The 16,533-nt window shown below is 39.9% G+C and overlaps 2 protein-coding genes across 2 annotated transcripts; one reads left to right on the top strand and one right to left on the bottom strand.

Annotated features, from left to right (window-relative positions):
* Positions 1 to 1,254: 1,254 nt before the first annotated feature.
* On the top strand, positions 1,255 to 1,892 carry LOC107612533 (uncharacterized). Its single transcript, XM_088496165.1, has 3 exons — positions 1,255 to 1,323; positions 1,475 to 1,722; positions 1,796 to 1,892. Exons 1-3 carry the CDS (start codon positions 1,255 to 1,257, stop codon positions 1,890 to 1,892), a joined length of 414 nt encoding a protein of 137 aa, XP_088352291.1.
* Positions 1,893 to 11,282: 9,390 nt separating this feature from the next.
* LOC148547260 (uncharacterized) lies at positions 11,283 to 11,762 on the bottom strand. Its single transcript, XM_088496525.1, has one exon. The coding sequence runs from the start codon at positions 11,760 to 11,762 to the stop codon at positions 11,283 to 11,285; it is 480 nt and encodes a 159-aa protein (XP_088352651.1).
* Positions 11,763 to 16,533: the final 4,771 nt, after the last annotated feature.

Below are 16,533 nucleotides of genomic sequence, written 5' to 3'. Positions count from 1 at the left end.
ACATACGACATCACAGGGAATTGTGGAACCTTGTTTTACGTGACATAGTTCTGTTGCTGTGGAACTTATGATCAGTAATAAGGTTTGCAAAGTGTTTAACGAAGTTAAGAACTGTCAGATGAGTTGCCCAATGAGATACGGTTGAAAATGGTGGAGATAAGTTATGTTGAAGTTTAAATAGTTGAATCTCTGAAGTTTGTATGAGATTAGTATGTGGACGTTAAGTACATCGTTTTAACCCCGGCAGGTTTCATAACCTTTTGACGCCTTGCCTTACCATCACATGTTTGAAAACATATCATCTTGTACATCAAGTCTATTTTGTAACTTCTGTTTGCATCACACTTATACCTTTTAATACCTTTATGCCATATGAAAATTCTAATATTTGAAATTATATGTATATATATACTAAGAATATTTGCCATTTCTTTAAATGCATTCAAGAGCAAAGTGATATGAAATCTCTTTTATTTTGTATCAAATTTCGAGGACGAAAATTTTTATATGGTGGGTAGGATGTAAGATCCATAATTTTTTATGGAAAATATCTTATTAAAAGAAATTAAATTAAGTTTTGATAATTAAATTAAAATTTTACTTAATCTCATAATTATTGAATAATTTTCTATATTTAAATTATACAATTTAACGGTTGTAAAAGAATAAGAATTCTATATGATTTAGTTTTAAATAATTAAGATTTTAGAATTTAATACTTTAATTTTATAAACAAATAAAATAAATTATATTATCTTTAATTTCAAATTAGAATACTTGAATTAAAAGCCAAATTAGCAAATTGATAAGTAATATTTTTTAAAGTAATCTTAAGGAATTAAATTATATTTTAAATTTATACATTATACCCATAATTTTATTAAATTACCTAAACTATCCAAAAATTTCTAAATTGAACCCAATAGATCTAACCTAACCTAGCCACCGCCTTACCCACCGCCACACCTTCCTTTCCCCAACAACACACACACACAACAGAATCGACATACCCCAATAGAAAAAAAATGAAAAAGGAAGGGAAGGGGAGAGCCGAGAGGAGAAGAGGGGAGGGAGGCGCACCGGCGTTGCTGGGCCTCGCCGCCGCCATCGCGTCCTCACCGAGCCCTGGAGGAAAATCGCGCCACCACATGCAGCCATCACCGCCGCGCCGCATCGCTACTCCGCCGCCGTTCACGCTTCTGTCACTGTCAGAACCGCACGCCGCCGTTGGAAGCATTTTCATCGTCGCCGTTAATGGAGCTTGGTGAACAGTGGGAAGACGCGCGAGGAAGGAGAAGCCTTCGCCGTCGCGCCTTGTGCTTCTAGCTTCGTCGCACCTCATCATCATCATCGCTGCCGGACCTCCGTGTCGCACCGGCGCCGCGAGTTACTATCGAGCCACCACAAACAGGACCCGATGCGAAGAGAGAGAACAGAGACACGAAGGAGAGGTGGATGCGGGTCACTGTCCTCGAAGCTTCCGTCGTCACCGTGCAGAGCCGCCGCCATCGTCATCATCACGGGCTGCTGCTGCTGCGCGTGTGATCATCGCCGCCTCTGGGTCCGTCACCATCGAGGCTGGTCGCGGGCAGAAGAAGGAGAAGAGACCTCCGTCACTACCGAGCCAAACTCAGGAGAGAGAAGGAGCCCGCGGGAGAGGAGCTTGTTACCGCCGCTTCTGCTGCCGGAGAACACCTCTGCTGCCACTGAGATCTGTCGCCGGTTAAGGTTTTAAGTTGGCTTTTGTTTCCTTTAAATTTCTGGGAGCTTAATCATCGCTGTATGTTTGTTTCAGTCGCCGTTGCCGGAGTTCTGGTCGCCGCTGCCGTTCGAGGTGGCTGCCGCCAAACCGGTTCAGCGACCGCCGCTGTTTCATTTTCTTAGTTCGGTAAGTATCTATGTCTCGGGAACCCGTGTTAATAATATGTTATGTTTGGTCATAAACTCTGAGGTTCTGGTAATGTAGGGTCGTGTTTTGAGTGTTGCACGTCGCTTTTAAGTTGCTGTGGGTGCTGCGAAAGTGATCAGGGGCCGAGTTTGCGGTTGCTATCGGTTTCGGGTTAAGAGAAATGGTTTTGTTGACGCGTTTTGAGTTATGGTTTCGACGAGTCGAGGTAGGGGTTTTTCTTAAAATCTATTTTATATTACAGAGTTGTGATAAATAGATATTGATGCAAAGAGATTTACTTCTGTGATTATATTTGTCTTATGGATGTGATGGTTTGTTGGACTGAATTATTGGGTGCTTGATTGCGTGAGTGGTGTGTGGTTGTGGTTAAAAACCGGTTTGGAATATCATTTACTTGATTATTAAGAAAGGTGAATTTTATTGGTTTTAGAGTTTACTTAGTAATATAAATGAAACGATTTTGGAAATAATTTGAGATATGAAAATAAATTGATTCTGGGAGCGGTTTGATTGTGAGTTGGTTTGATTTTATGAATGATTTAATATTTGAGCTGATTCGATTTTAAAAAGAGTTTTATTGTTAGAATTGGTTGATTTGAAAATAATTTGACATTGGAACTGGTTCAATTCTGGAAAATGTTTGAGATTTGGAAATGGTTGAGAAAAGGTTTGAGAGATGTTTGGATGGGACCCGAAAAGGGTGGCAGTGTCCGAGTTTTAGAGGAGATGCTGCCGAAATTTTATAAAATTGAAAGTTTTATTTAAAGTAATTAATTAAAAAGATTTGTTTTTAAGTATTATACATTTTAAGATTGATTTGTCTATCAAAGAAAGAATTTTGTTTTGGAATTGAGATTGTTAACGAACAGAATGAAAAAGAGGATGATGAAGATTTTATTTGAAATATGGCGTTGAAATGAACTTGGAAATGAGATTTGGATTGATGAATGATTATGATGTTGAGAATGTTGAGATGTGAACTTTGAATTATTCACATGGCTTATGAATTTGAAATATCTGAGATACGAGGTTCCCTGGATTAAGTGTCGTGGCTTGCCACCACGTGTACCAGGTTGAAAACTCGATACTCTGTTGACCCTACGATGTAAGTGTGTGACCGGGCACTATATAAATTCCCGGGAATGTTACCCCCATTGAGTAATATTGATTATTTGAGAAAAAGCTATGCATAGACTCTTGGGGATGCACGTCGGGGGACAGTCTAAGTACAATTCAGACTTGTCGGGTTGGCTGAATAACCGACAGATGAGCCTCATCAGCCATAGGACAGGCATGCATCATATGCATTTGTATGCTTTGCTTGAGTTTGAACTTGTTTTGGTTTGCCTAATTGCTAAACTGTTTGTAACTGCTACTTGAACTATTTGCTGTAACTGCTTCCTTCTTGTGCTTTCCTTATCTGCCCTGCCTGTGTTTGTCCTGGCGTGCTACATTTGAGATTGAACTTTGGTGCTGAATTAATGATTGTGTTATTTGATTGCGTGGTTAGTTTCTGATTGAGATTTTCTTATAAGAAAGGAAATGTTTCGGATTTCTGAAAGATTAAAGATTGTTTCTTTGAAAAGGTTTTAAACGATTACCTATTGGTTTTTTTAAAAGATTCATAAGGCAATGATAATCACTGAGCTTGAAAACAGTTTTCCTATTAAATATCTTCTTATGACAACTTTGAAACTCCATGGTGAGACCGTGTGGTTAGGTTCTCACCCCCTACAGCTTTACTTTTTCAGGAACCAGAAGAAGAAGCTTTAAGAGAAGTTATACTGCGTTCGGTTTATATGTTGTTGAATTAATTAGATTATTTTCTTCCCTCGTCTTTGTTATTACAATTTTGTAAGAGGGATAGGAGTTGTATGTTTTATATATATATATATATATATATATATATATATATATATATATTATGAGATATTATGTAAGGAGTCTTGTATATGAATCTATGCCTGCTTGTATTTTTCTTAAGATAAAATATTTATTTCCAGTTTTTAAAGGAATCAGCGATACAATATCGAGTCACAGGCTCCTACTTTAATATTTAGTATGTAAAGTAGTCGTAATACTTCTTTCTATCAGAGAAGCGCAGCCGGAAGCGTGACTTCTGATAGTGAAGGTGTTACAAAAATGTTATTTTAGCATCTCTCCAGAAGTTTTATTTTAGCATCTCTTCGAAAAAAAAGTAGAATTTTCTCTAATGATAATAAAGAATTGTAATAATAGTCCTTAATTGACGTTAATGATAATAATTATCATAACCACTAATTTATTGTATCACTTCATTATCATTAGAGGCAATTTATGTAACGTATAAGACCTTTAAATTCAAGAAGGAACAAGCACAACTTTAGTACATCTGAAGCACAATTAGGAACTTCGAATTTAAGAGCAAAAATTACGAGTTTAGTACAATTGAAACTTTTTTAGTTTGATTTTAGTTGGGATAAGCCAAAGAAATTCACAATCAGTCGTAGTTATTATTTCAAGTAGTATGACATTTGAATTCAACCTTAACACAGAGTCTATGTCAGTAGTAGTTAAAAAAATTAAACAATAGACCAACTCATCTAACCAAGTTGTTCATAGTCAACCAATTTCTAAGAATATAAAAACCATAACAGAGATTATGAAGTATGAAATATCATTTGTATGTTCGTGATTATGCCATTCATAAATACACATAACATCTATAATTATATACAACTAACATCGAAAAATTAAATTAATATTTATTAGTTATTACATTTATGTACATATAGTTTTTAGTTATTACATAAGTAACACATAACATCCATGATTTTATATTAATAGTGTTCATACCCTATCCCAACGCTAAGGCCCAAGTCCAAACAAAAGGCTCAACCCAATGAATTGAGCCTCACCCTACACCGACCTACCCCTGAAGAAGTCAGTTCCTGCCACGACCTGCTCTAAAGAAGTCAGGGACGAAGATTAGCTGGCAGATAAACACTCATTCAAACGAGTAACTGCCCCTAAAATCTCTCAACCTACTTCCAGGAGCCATATCTCAACTTTTCTAAGATAAAGGGATGGTTATTCACCTTAAAAGGTGAAACTACTTCAATGGTGGTTATTGGTTCACTACTATAAATACACTGACACCCCTCAGGTATCTCTAAGTCCCAATACTCTCTAGACCTGCTCACACCCTTGCTGACTTAGGCATCGAAGTGTCTTTGCAGGTACCACCCCCCATTCACTCATACTCACAAGTCGGACGGAGGCCCCAAAGACGCGAACACGCTCGAAGGCTTCTTTCCTCACACGATTGGGCCAACCCAGCGAATCCAGCCCATTAATCTCCGATTACCCATCGTAACATTGGCACCGTTACCGGGGACCCGAGAGATCAACCAGTAATGGCGAATAATTCACCAGAGGATGGTCATACGACGTATGATTCCGAACAAGAAAATTTGGACACCGGAAACAATGACGCCGACCTGACCCTTCACCAGGGAGCCAACGACCAGCATAGAGAAGGCACCTCTGGGTTTAAAAATCTGAAGGTGAACTCCTCGGATGGACGCGAATCAGGAAAGGAAGGACCACCCCATGCAGCCGAGCTAATGGGGTTGGTCCATGGCCACCAAGGTCGTTTGGAATAGCTGGAACAGGAATTAGAATGACAACGAGAGGCGGAGCAAAATCTAAGGGAAGAGATAGAGCGACGAAAAGAGTTAGAAGAAAAACTCTTGAAGCTAGAATCCTCCCTTAGAAGCCGGAACTCCCGTGGCGACCGAGAAGAGTCGCCCCTAGGAGGAGAGGATCCATTCAGTGAGGACATAATGAGGGAAAAAGTTCCAAGAAACTTCAAAAGCCTCGATATGAACCTCTATGACGGAACTACAGATCCGAAGCATCATCTAAGCAACTTCAAAAGTCTGATATATCTAGCTGATGCTTCTGATGCAACTCGTGCAAAGCTTTCCCGACCACCCTGTCAAAAGCGGTGATGAAGTGGTTCGATAGCCTCCCTCCAAGGTCAGTTACCAGCTTTGAGTTCCTCTCGAAAAAGTTCTTAATGAGATTCTCCATCCAGAAGGATAAAGTAAAGCACGCACCGAGCCTCCTGGGAGTAAAGCAGGAGGTCGGAGAACCTTTACGGGACTACATGGAAAGGTTCAACAAAGCGTGCTTGGAGATTCAAGACCTACCCACTGAGGCAGTCATCATGGGGCTAGTAAATGGACTTAGAGAAGGTCCCTTCTTGCAATCCATATCAAAAAGGCACCCCACCTTCTTGAGTGATGTACAAGAAAGAGCAGAAAAGTACATCAACATGGAGGAGAATGCCAGACTACGAGAGCCGAGTTGGCGACTTGGACACCCCCACTCGATAAAAGAGAAAGAAAGAGAGCCCAAGAAAAAAGAGGAGGTCGGTCTCGACAGACTGAGGATATATCACTCTTATACTCCTCTAAAAGTCTCCATAGTGGATGTATACAGAGAAATCTACAATACTGAAAGATTGCCACCTCCTAGGCCCATCAAAAACAAAAAGGGAGGAAGCCGCAGCGAATACTGTGAGTACCATAAGATGTATGGTCACTCAACAAATGATTGCTACGACCTCAAAAATGTGATAGAAAAGCTGGCCAGAGAAGGCCGACTTGATAGATATCTCATGGAAAGGTCAGACAATCATGAGAAAAGAAAGCGAGATGACAGGGACAGAAGAGACCCACCACCACAAACTCCCGAGAGACACATACACATGATCTCGGGAGGATTTGCGGGAGGGGGACTCACCAAGTCATCTCGCAAGAGACACCTCAAGCGAGTTTACCAGGTTGGGAGCGAAACACCCGACCTCCCAACTAACTCATTTACAAAGGAGGATGGGCAAGGAGTAATCCCTAGACACGATGATCCAGTGGTGATAACCATGATCCTGGCAAATGCCCATCTCCACAGAACTCTAATAGAGCAAGGGAGTTCAGCAGACATCCTTTTTAAACCCGCGTTCGACAAACTAGGGTTGGATGAAAAGGAGTTAAGGGCTTACCCTGATACCTTGTACGGACTAGGCGACACGCCAATAAAACCACTAGGATTCCTGCCCCTCCATACGACTTTTGGAAAAGGGGAAAGATCCAAAACTCTGAGTGTAAACTTATAGTCATCGATGTTGGGTCAGCATATAATGCCTTGATTGGTAGAACTACCTTAAATCGACTCGGAGCAGTGGTGTCTACCCCCCACCTTTGCATGAAATTCCCAACATATGCGGGGATAGCAACGGTACGAGGAGACCAAAAATTGGCAAGAAAATGCTACAATGAAAGCCTGAACCTGAGAGGAAAAGGTAAAGAAGTCCACACCATAGAGCTCGGTGGCGCGAGAGCCAGAGAAGAGCTGCGGCCACAACCAGGGGAAAAAACTGAAGAAGTACAAGTCGGCGAAGAGGAAGGAAAAAATACCAACATAGGAGCCAACCTAGAGGAAACCTTAAAACAAAGGTTGACAAAGCTCTTAAGAGACAACTCTGACCTCTTTGCCTGGAAAGCTTCCGACATGCCAGGGATAGACCCCGAGCTCATGTCCCACAGGCTCTCAATATATCCGGGGTCATGACCTGTACAGCAGCGAAGGCGTAAGCTCGGCCCAGAACGAGCTCAAGCGGTGGAAGAGCAGGTACAAGCACTCCTAGAAGCCGGCTTCATCAGAGAAGTTAAATATCCAATATGGCTAGCAAATGTAGTGCTAGTCAAGAAGCAAAACGGCAAGTGGAGGATGTGTGTCGACTATACCGACCTGAATAAGGCATGTCCCAAGGACCCATATCCACTCCCAAGCATTGATACTCTAGTGGACTCTAGTTCGGGGTATCAATACTTGTCGTTTATGGATGCCTACTCGGGATACAACCAGATCCCAATGTACAAGTCGGATCAAGAAAAAACATCATTCATCATGCCTAGAGCAAACTACTACTACATGGTCATGCCATTTGGGCTAAAGAATGCCGGGGCTACATATCAAAGGCTGATGAATAAAGTGTTCGCTCTCCACCTCGGGAACTTAATGGAAGTCTACGTAGACGACATGCTGGTAAAAACAAAGGAAGAAATCGACTTCTTGACGGACCTCTCACAAGTCTTCAACACCATAAGGTTACACGGGATGATGCTAAATCCCGCAAAGTGTACCTTCGCGGTGGAGGCTGGAAAATTTCTGGGGTTTATGCTGACGCAAATGGGGATTGAAGCAAATCCCGATAAGTGCAAAGCCATCCTAGAAATGAAAAGCCCAACTTGCTTAAGAGAGGTTCAACAATTGAATGTTCGACTTGCAGCCCTCTCCAGGTTTTTAGCAGGATCAACACAAAGATCCCTTCCACTGTTCTCTCTACTAAGAAAGGGATGTCAGTTTGAATGGACTCCAGAATACGAAGAAGCATTCCAGGAGTTTAAAAGGTTCTTGAGCCAACCTCCAATCCTGACCCGACCTCTAGTTGGGGAAGAGCTCGTTCTATACTTGTCTGTAGCAGACAAAGCTGTAGCATCAGCCCTGATACGAGAAGATGAGGTCGGGCAGCATCCAGTGTACTTCACCAGCAAAGTTTTACAAGGCCCTGAGCTAAGGTACCACAAACTGGAGAAGTTTGCTTACTCCTTAGTAATAGCCTCACGGAGGTTATGGCCTTACTTCCAAGCCCACACAATAAGAGTCCGAACGAATCAACCTATGAAGCAAATCCTCCAAAAGATGGATGTTGCAGGGAGAATGGTTCAGTGGGCAATAGAGCTCTCTGAGTTCAACTTGAAGTACGAAACCCGAACAGCAATTAAAGCCCAATGCCTCACCGACTTCATAGCGGAGTATGCGGGAGACCAAGAGAAAAAGCCAACTACATGGGAACTATACATAGATGGATCCTCAAACAAGAAAGGAAGCGATGCAGGCATAATACTGGTTAATGAAGGGGGAACACAAATAGAGGTTTCCCTCAAATTTAAATTCCCAGTTTCTAATAATCAGGCAGAATATGAAGCCCTTATTGTAGGTTTAAAGCTGGCAGAAGAGGTCGGTGCAACAAAAGTGATGATATTCAGTGACTCTCAAGTGGTGACCTCCCAAATAAATGGAGAGTATCAGGCCAAAGACCCAAATATGAAGAGATACTTGGAAAAAACTCTGGAGCATCTCGGGCGCTTTGCAGAAACCGAGATCAGACATATAACAAGTACCAAACCAGGGGGAATAATAGAAGCTTGATCCAAGAAACTCTCCAAGAACCCTCTGTGGTGAAAGCAGAGGACAAACAAGATGTCCTTGAAGTGACCGGACTAAATCTCGGATGGATGAATCCCTTGGTCGAATACCTAAAATTCGACATCGTCCCCAAAGAGGAAAAGAGGCCAAGAAAATCCGGAGGGAAGCACAATACTACACTCTGGTGAAAAATATCCTCTATAAAAGAGGGATATTAACACCATTGCTGAAGTGCGTACCGACCTCAAGGACCACTGAAGTACTAGAGGAGGTTCATAATGGGATCTGTGGAAACCACCTCGGAGCCAGGTCGCTAGCCAGAAAAGTAATCCGAGCTGGGTTCTACTGGCCGACCTTGCAGAAGGATGCCACATAATTTGTGAAGAAGTGCCAGCCATGCCAGATGCACACAAATTTCCACGTGGCTCCCTCCGAGGAGCTCATCAGTATAACTTCTCCATGGCCCTTCGCAAAATGGGGGATGGATCTGTTAGGACCTTTTCCCCAGGCCCCAGGACAAGTCAAATACTTAATTGTACGAATAGACTACTTCACAAAGTGGATAGAAGCAGAACCATTAGCCACCATCACGGCCCAGAGAAGTCGGAGGTTCCTCTACAAAAATATTATCACAAGATATAGAATACCTCATTCCATCATCACAGATAATGGAACCTATTTCACTGACTCTACCTTCAGAAGTCTGGTAGCCAGTATGAAGATCAAACACCAGTTCACCTCGGTGGAACATCCACAAGCAAATGGACAAGCCGAGGCAGCTAACAAAGTCATACTGGCAGGATTAAAGAAAAAACTACAAGATGCAAAAGGAGCTTGGGTTGAGGAGCTCCCACAAGTGTTATGGGCTTACCTGACGACGCCTCAATCTACCACAGGAGAAACACCTTTCCGACTTGTTTATGGCGTGGAAGCCATGATACCAGTAGAAATCGACGAACAAAGTCCAATGGTTATCTTCCATGACGAGGTTGGAAATGTACAGGGGCACAAAGAGGAACTTGAATTGCTCCCCGAAGTCCGAGAGCAAGCCCAGATAAGAGAAGCGGCATTGAAGCAAAGAATGACCACCAGATACAACAAAAAAGTCATTCAAAGGAGTTTCACCCCAGACAACTTGGTCTTAATCAGAAACGACATTGGAGTCAACAAATCTGGGGAAGGGAAGCTCGCTGCTAATTGGAAAAAATCATACAAGATTAGTGAGGTCTTAGGAAAAGGTTATTACAAGGTGACCGACTTAAACGGCACCGAGTTACCTAGGTCGTGGCATGCTTGTAATATGAAAAGGTACTACAGTTAAAAGCGAACTCTACTCCCTGATGTACTCTTTTCCCAACTTCATGGTTTTTTTCCAAAAGAAAAGGGTTTTTCCTGAAGGGGGGTTTTTAACGAGGTATCACAGTAGAGACTAAGGGACAATAAACAGTCAAAAACTCTTAGTAGCAGTAAAGTACCTTCGCAAATAAATAAAGATCTTTTACAATATCTCTTATAAATTCCTTCTCGCTTTCTTTTTTTTTCTACAAAACGCGCCGACTTAAGCTCGACAAAGCGTGAAAATCCCATGAACCGACCTAGATGGTCGTCAGGATGAAATGACGAGGTACAAGTCGGTGTAAAGAGGTTATAAAAGTAGATCGTGAAAAACTCGGAAAACATCCGACTTATAAGCCGGAAAAATCGAGAAGCAAAGAAACGCATCGCAAAAATAACCTAAGTCATAAGAACTCAATAAAATCAAAAATTGAGTATAAGGAATACCAAAAAGAGATAAGAAAACCTATTGAAAGCACCAAGGCAAAGACTGTCCCAAGTCCTTAAGAAAGACTTAAAAGAAAGAAGGGACAGTCAGCCATGAAAAAGGTTTTTCAAAACAAAGATCAAAAAGATTTTTTAAAACCTAAACAGACAAGCATGCGCACAATAAGACAAAGTAAGATAACCTAAACCCTTATCTAAAAAAGGGTATTTTTAAATATTTTGTTTACGGCCATAAAAGGCCAAGAAAGTGTCAGCAGAATACCACCACAACACAAAAACAAATAGTTTTAAAAAGTGGGGACCCACAGGCCGGGCCCCATATAGCCACAATCAATTTTCAGTTAGGAAGGACGTTACCATGAGAGCCAGGAGGAATAGTCGGAGCACCACCAGAGTCAGGGAGAGTAGTCGGAGCACTATCAAGGCCAGGAAGAGAAATGTCCATAGGAGACGGAGTGGAAGTTCCAAGAGCCTTCGAAGATCTCGGGGCATCTTTTGGTAGGGGAGGGGACTCCATTATCCTCTGCCCACGAGTCTTTAGATCAGACTCAGTGACATATCGGGGAGAGGGAGGAGAAACGATAGCTCCGTCGATCACAATTTTATCCGGATCCAAAGGAGAGAGGTCCAGGTCGGGAGCAAGAACCCCGACCTGTTCTTTAAAGATCCTCCATGCTTCTTCAGCCCCGTCAGCAATGGAGTCCTCCAACTCTGTATAGGCCTCCTGAGCTCTCATCAAATCCTTCTTCACCTCCACAAGGTCCTCAAACAAGCTTGAATAACTCTCCTGCGTCTTCTCCCTTAGGCCCTCCGCCATGGAACACTAGGCCTGCAACTTCCTCTCCCTCTCCTGGAGGCCATTCCTCTCCTCCTTCAATTTGGCGACCTCCTCCCTCAGCACCTTCTCCTGCCCTTGATATAAGTGAAGCCTCCCCTCCAACTCCTCAACCCTCGAGGATGAACCCAAAGAGCTAAGGGGAGTCTTGTCAAAAATATCAAAGAACTTTGTGCACACCCCTGCTGCCCTGATACTCTCCTGAGCCAGAATAGTAAGGTGGTTTCGAACAGAAGCATCATCCATACCTATGCGAGTATGAGGATAGATATGCTTCCAAACAAACTGAGGTGCATCCACCTTGGCGTCACCTTCAAAAGAAGAGCTAGACTCTAAAGTCTTGCGCTTCTTCTTTTCTGGCTCAGGGGAAGATCAGGGAGGAGGGGATGGCAAAGAAGAGGCTGAGGAAGGAATAACAATAGGTCGGGTGGGGGTCCCCAAATTGTGAGGAGGAGGGGGAGGAGAAGGAAGAGAAGGACCAGCTGCCCTGGCGCCGTCGACTCTGGCGCGGGACCTCGCCTTGGCCTCCTGAACTCTCTGATAAGACTCCCTGAAATTCTTCTTCGCCATCTCTGTAAAAAGCAATTAGGAGGCTAAAGTCAGTAAAACAAGTCGGAGAAAACAAGTCGGGCGACCATCAGGTCGGAAAATAGGATAAGTAAACAAAAAGCTACCTAGTTGAGCCTGGACAAAGGTCGGAGACCCCTGGAGAAATTTTTTCGTATCCAGGTAAGGGGCTCTCCCCCATACTTCTCGGAGGAACCCCACAATGGCCGCCTCCACCTCATCCAAATCCTCCAAACCATATTTTTCACAAGGAGAGGCCTCTAGCCAGTACAGGGGAAAATGAGGAGAAGAATTTTCATCCAGGAAAAAGGGGTGTGGATCCTCTACAGCTTGAAATTTGAAAAAGAAAATTTTGAAGTCGTGGAAGGATTCATCAAAAAGGGTAAAAACTCTCCGGCCTTGTATAGCCCGGAAAGACACTCATTGTTGTTTGTTATTTTGCCCACTGAAGGGCTTAGTCATGTGGAAGAGAAAAAAGAAAATCTTCAAAGAAGTCAGAAAGTCTAATGCATGGCTGATAAATTGGTAAATTTTCAGAAAATCCCAAGAATTAGGGTGAAGTTGGGTAGGAGCAACACGGTAGTGACATAAAACAGCTATCTCAAAGTCGGAAAAAGGAAGAAAAATACCTAAGCGGGTAATCATGCTCTCATACATATAGAAAAAATGAGGGGATGCCTCAGAATTCCTCCCAAAACAAACCCGGTCTTCTGGACCCGGGGCAATCAGTTCATATTTTGGATCATCCTCATCAGAAGTACAAAGCCTATGACGTATGCAGAGATCGGTGATGTAGTCAGTATCCACCCAAGGTTCCTCCCCAAGAACTGTACCGTCGACCCATAATGAAAGAGACTCTAAGGTAGACATCTTTCTAAAGGGGGCAACGAATCCTACAAATAAAAAAGGAAAGAAATCAAAATAAAGTTTCTAAGGGTCTGAGGCAGAAGTTTTTGAAACCAACGGAACGGCTAAAACTACAGTCAAACACTTCTTCGAAACAAAAACATGCAAATAAAAAGTATTTTGTGATAGAGGAGAAGGACTGACCTTTACTTCTGAAGCAAGGGGAATAGCAAGTCAACTGAAGGCAAGAACGAAGCTTTCTCCAAAAACAAGAGTGCGCAAATATGAAGTTTTCAGAAACGAAACAATGAAAGAAAGGAAAAGTATTTATAAACACGCTAGGGGCATAATGGTAAAAATGGAAGCAGTCATTAATGGGTGCACCATTACCAATACAATTAATCCCTACGTATGGATACACGAACTCCTAACGGATGCGATGTTTGATTAGACGCGACTGTGGAAATTCAAAAAGTCACGTCGGTTCCGAAAAATCACGTCGGTTCCTCTACAGGTCGGCTACAACCCCGAGTAAAATACTCGAACCCAATTCTTGAAAGAAATTGGACTCGAGTAGGGGCACTGTTCATATCCTGGCCTAACGCTAAGGCCCAGGTCCAAACAAAAGGCTCAACCCAAGGGATTGAGCCTCATCCTACACCGACCTACCCCTGAAGAAGTCGGTTCCTGCCACGACCTGCTCTAAAGAAGTCAGGGACGAAGATTAGCTGGCAGATAAACACTCATGCAAACGAGTAACTGCCCCTAAAATCTCTCAACCCACTTCCAGGAGCCATATCTCAACTTCCCTAAGATAAAGGGACGGTTATCCACCTTAAAAGGTGGAACTACTTCAACGGTGGTTATTGGTTCACCACTATAAATACACTGACACCCCTCAGGTATCTCTAAGTCCCAATACTCTCTAAACTTGCTCATACCCTTGCTGACTTAGGCATCGGAGTGTCTTTGCAGGTACCACCCCCATTCACTCATACTCACAAGTCGGACGGAGGCCCCAAAGACGCGAACACGCTCGAAGGCTTCTCTCCTCACACGATTGGGCCAACCCAGCGAATCCAGCCCATTAATCTCTGGTTACCCATCATAACAAATAGCATCTATAATTTTGTACTCATAATATTTATAATTTCATATATATGATGTTCATAATTAATAAATTTTTATACCAAATTTTGAATTATATGTCTTATTGTATTCTTCAAATTATCTTATATGTGCACTACTAATGGATCATGATCTTAATTATTTTAATATTTATATGTATGTTTATTTATTAATTTTAATATGATGAGTTAATATTTTTTTAAAAAATTATTTTTTAATTTTTGTTTATATTTTATATTTTATTTTTACTTTTTAATAGTGTATATGTAAAATATGAGTTGTACAGTAGAAGTTGTAAAAATTTTTAATTTAACATCCATAATTTTATTTGTATAATATCTATAATTTTAAACACATAATTTTTATAATCAATGAATTGATACTAGTTTATTATTTATTATTTATTTTGTAGGTCAAAAACTAATTATTTTGGATGTTTCTGATTTAGGCTAATCAAATTTAAGATGTTTTTATTTTTTATAAAATGTATCGAGGTAATTTAAAATTTTTTTAGAATTAAAAATATTAGAATTAAAAATTTTTATTTGAAAAAAAATTATAGAATTATGATTGTAATAATAAAAGAGAATTTTTTGAAATTCGGTTAATATTAAATTTAAAATTGATTTTTGGTGTAATTAATGAGAGAAGATAGTTATAAAAAAAATTTAATTTGTCAATTAAGTTAAGAGAGTGATTTACACTCTCTTAAAAGTACAAATATTATTGATCATATATTTTTATTTATTATGTATAATATTTTGACTCCCTAATATTGCTCATTACTAAATTACTTATACTTAAAATTTTAACAAATATAACTGAATAATCTTAAATTGGGTAAGTATTTGATTTAGTTTAACTACAATTTTCTTTTATCTGATGCTCCTGTTTAACAAAGAGAGGGATTTCTTGCCAAAAACATCATGGTTGGAAATGTGTGTTAAATAATTTATAATAACTTAAAGGGTATGAATTTGTGGAAGACACATTGAAGAATTTGACGAAGTTTAATAAACTTTAGGGACAGAAATACAGCTTTGGATTAATAAATTCAACTTTGTAATCTCCAACACAGATAATGTTGTTAATTGATACAACTATCTGCACATGTAATGTAATGTAACCAAGTTTGAACAAGAAATTCAATCATTGTGCATGGTATTTAGACACCACACACACACTCACATTTATACCCTTTTTATATGTAATTAATTTCTTGCCATGTGATATGCAATGTTGTTGAATTCTATAGCACATAAACATTGTGGTTCTGCACTGTTCATAAGGTGAGAATGACCTGAAAAAGTAAAGTTTGGTTCCATTCTTGATATAGGCCACAGTCTCGGTCATGATTCATGATCATGGAACAACATAACAAAAGAGTCCAGCTTTGTTTTTTTAGTAACAATAAGACTTAAAACTCAAAAGAAAAACAAACTAAAACACAAAGTTTTTGAAAATGAGATACCCACAGAATGAGCAGCAAGAAAAGAGATACAAAAAAATAAATTAAAAACACATGACAACCAAAAAGTAAATTAAAGAGTCCAGCTTTTCCGTGCATGTCATTTCTTTCCACACACCAAATATTTCTAAGCTTATTTTGTAAAGGATGGTGCATAAATTTTGATCCTTTGAAATAAACTGGTTATGTCAAATTCACTTAAAAGGAATATTATTTGGTGACCTAGAATACTTAAATGCATCAACATAGTCTAATGATGTGAACTTAATAAAATTATTGATGTAAACTTGTATTGAGATCGTCAACTAGTTATAATTCAAATGATATAATCTTCTCATACTAATAACTACTACATCTCTTTTGTGTTTGGTAAATTTTTAATAATAAGATTTAAACTTAAGAACTTATGCATACCACTTGAATTCTTGTAAGTAAAGACACTTCTAAGGGATTGAAAAATAAGAAATTCTTATGAGCGGTTCAATATAAAAAAAGATAGCTGTTACAATACTTCTTTATTGTTTAGAGTTTTAAAATTCTATTAAAAATTCATTTTAATCCTATATTAATTTGGTTAAACATATATGTATTGGTAAGATCATTAAGCAATTAATATATACTAAAAAAATTAATTCTTTTTAAAAAAATTACAAACACATTAATTATAATTTATAATCTATATTTTTAATAAATGACAATTATGATTACTATTAAAAATTTAACATGTTCTATTATTAGATAAAA

This window comes from Arachis ipaensis, chromosome B8 (genome assembly GCF_059453495.1).
Source record: "Arachis ipaensis isolate K30076 ecotype BB chromosome B8, ASM5945349v1, whole genome shotgun sequence".
In the NCBI taxonomy this organism is placed as follows: domain Eukaryota; kingdom Viridiplantae; phylum Streptophyta; class Magnoliopsida; order Fabales; family Fabaceae; genus Arachis; species Arachis ipaensis.
Note: the sequence above shows the minus strand (reverse complement) of the source record. Positions and strands in the feature narration are given on the sequence as shown.

Excerpts from the sequence above, each read along its gene's own strand:
- LOC107612533 (XM_088496165.1), top strand. The coding sequence starts at position 1,255 with ATGGAGCTTGGTGAACAGTGGGAAGACGCGCGAGGAAGGAGAAGCCTT. Across the intron at positions 1,324-1,474 it reads GCCGTCGCGCCTTGTGCTTC|AAGCTTCCGTCGTCACCGTG; the intron begins TAGCTTCGTCGC and ends TCACTGTCCTCG. Across the intron at positions 1,723-1,795 it reads GCCACTGAGATCTGTCGCCG|TCGCCGTTGCCGGAGTTCTG; the intron begins GTTAAGGTTTTA and ends TGTTTGTTTCAG.
- LOC148547260 (XM_088496525.1), bottom strand. The coding sequence starts at position 11,762 with ATGGCGGAGGGCCTAAGGGAGAAGACGCAGGAGAGTTATTCAAGCTTG.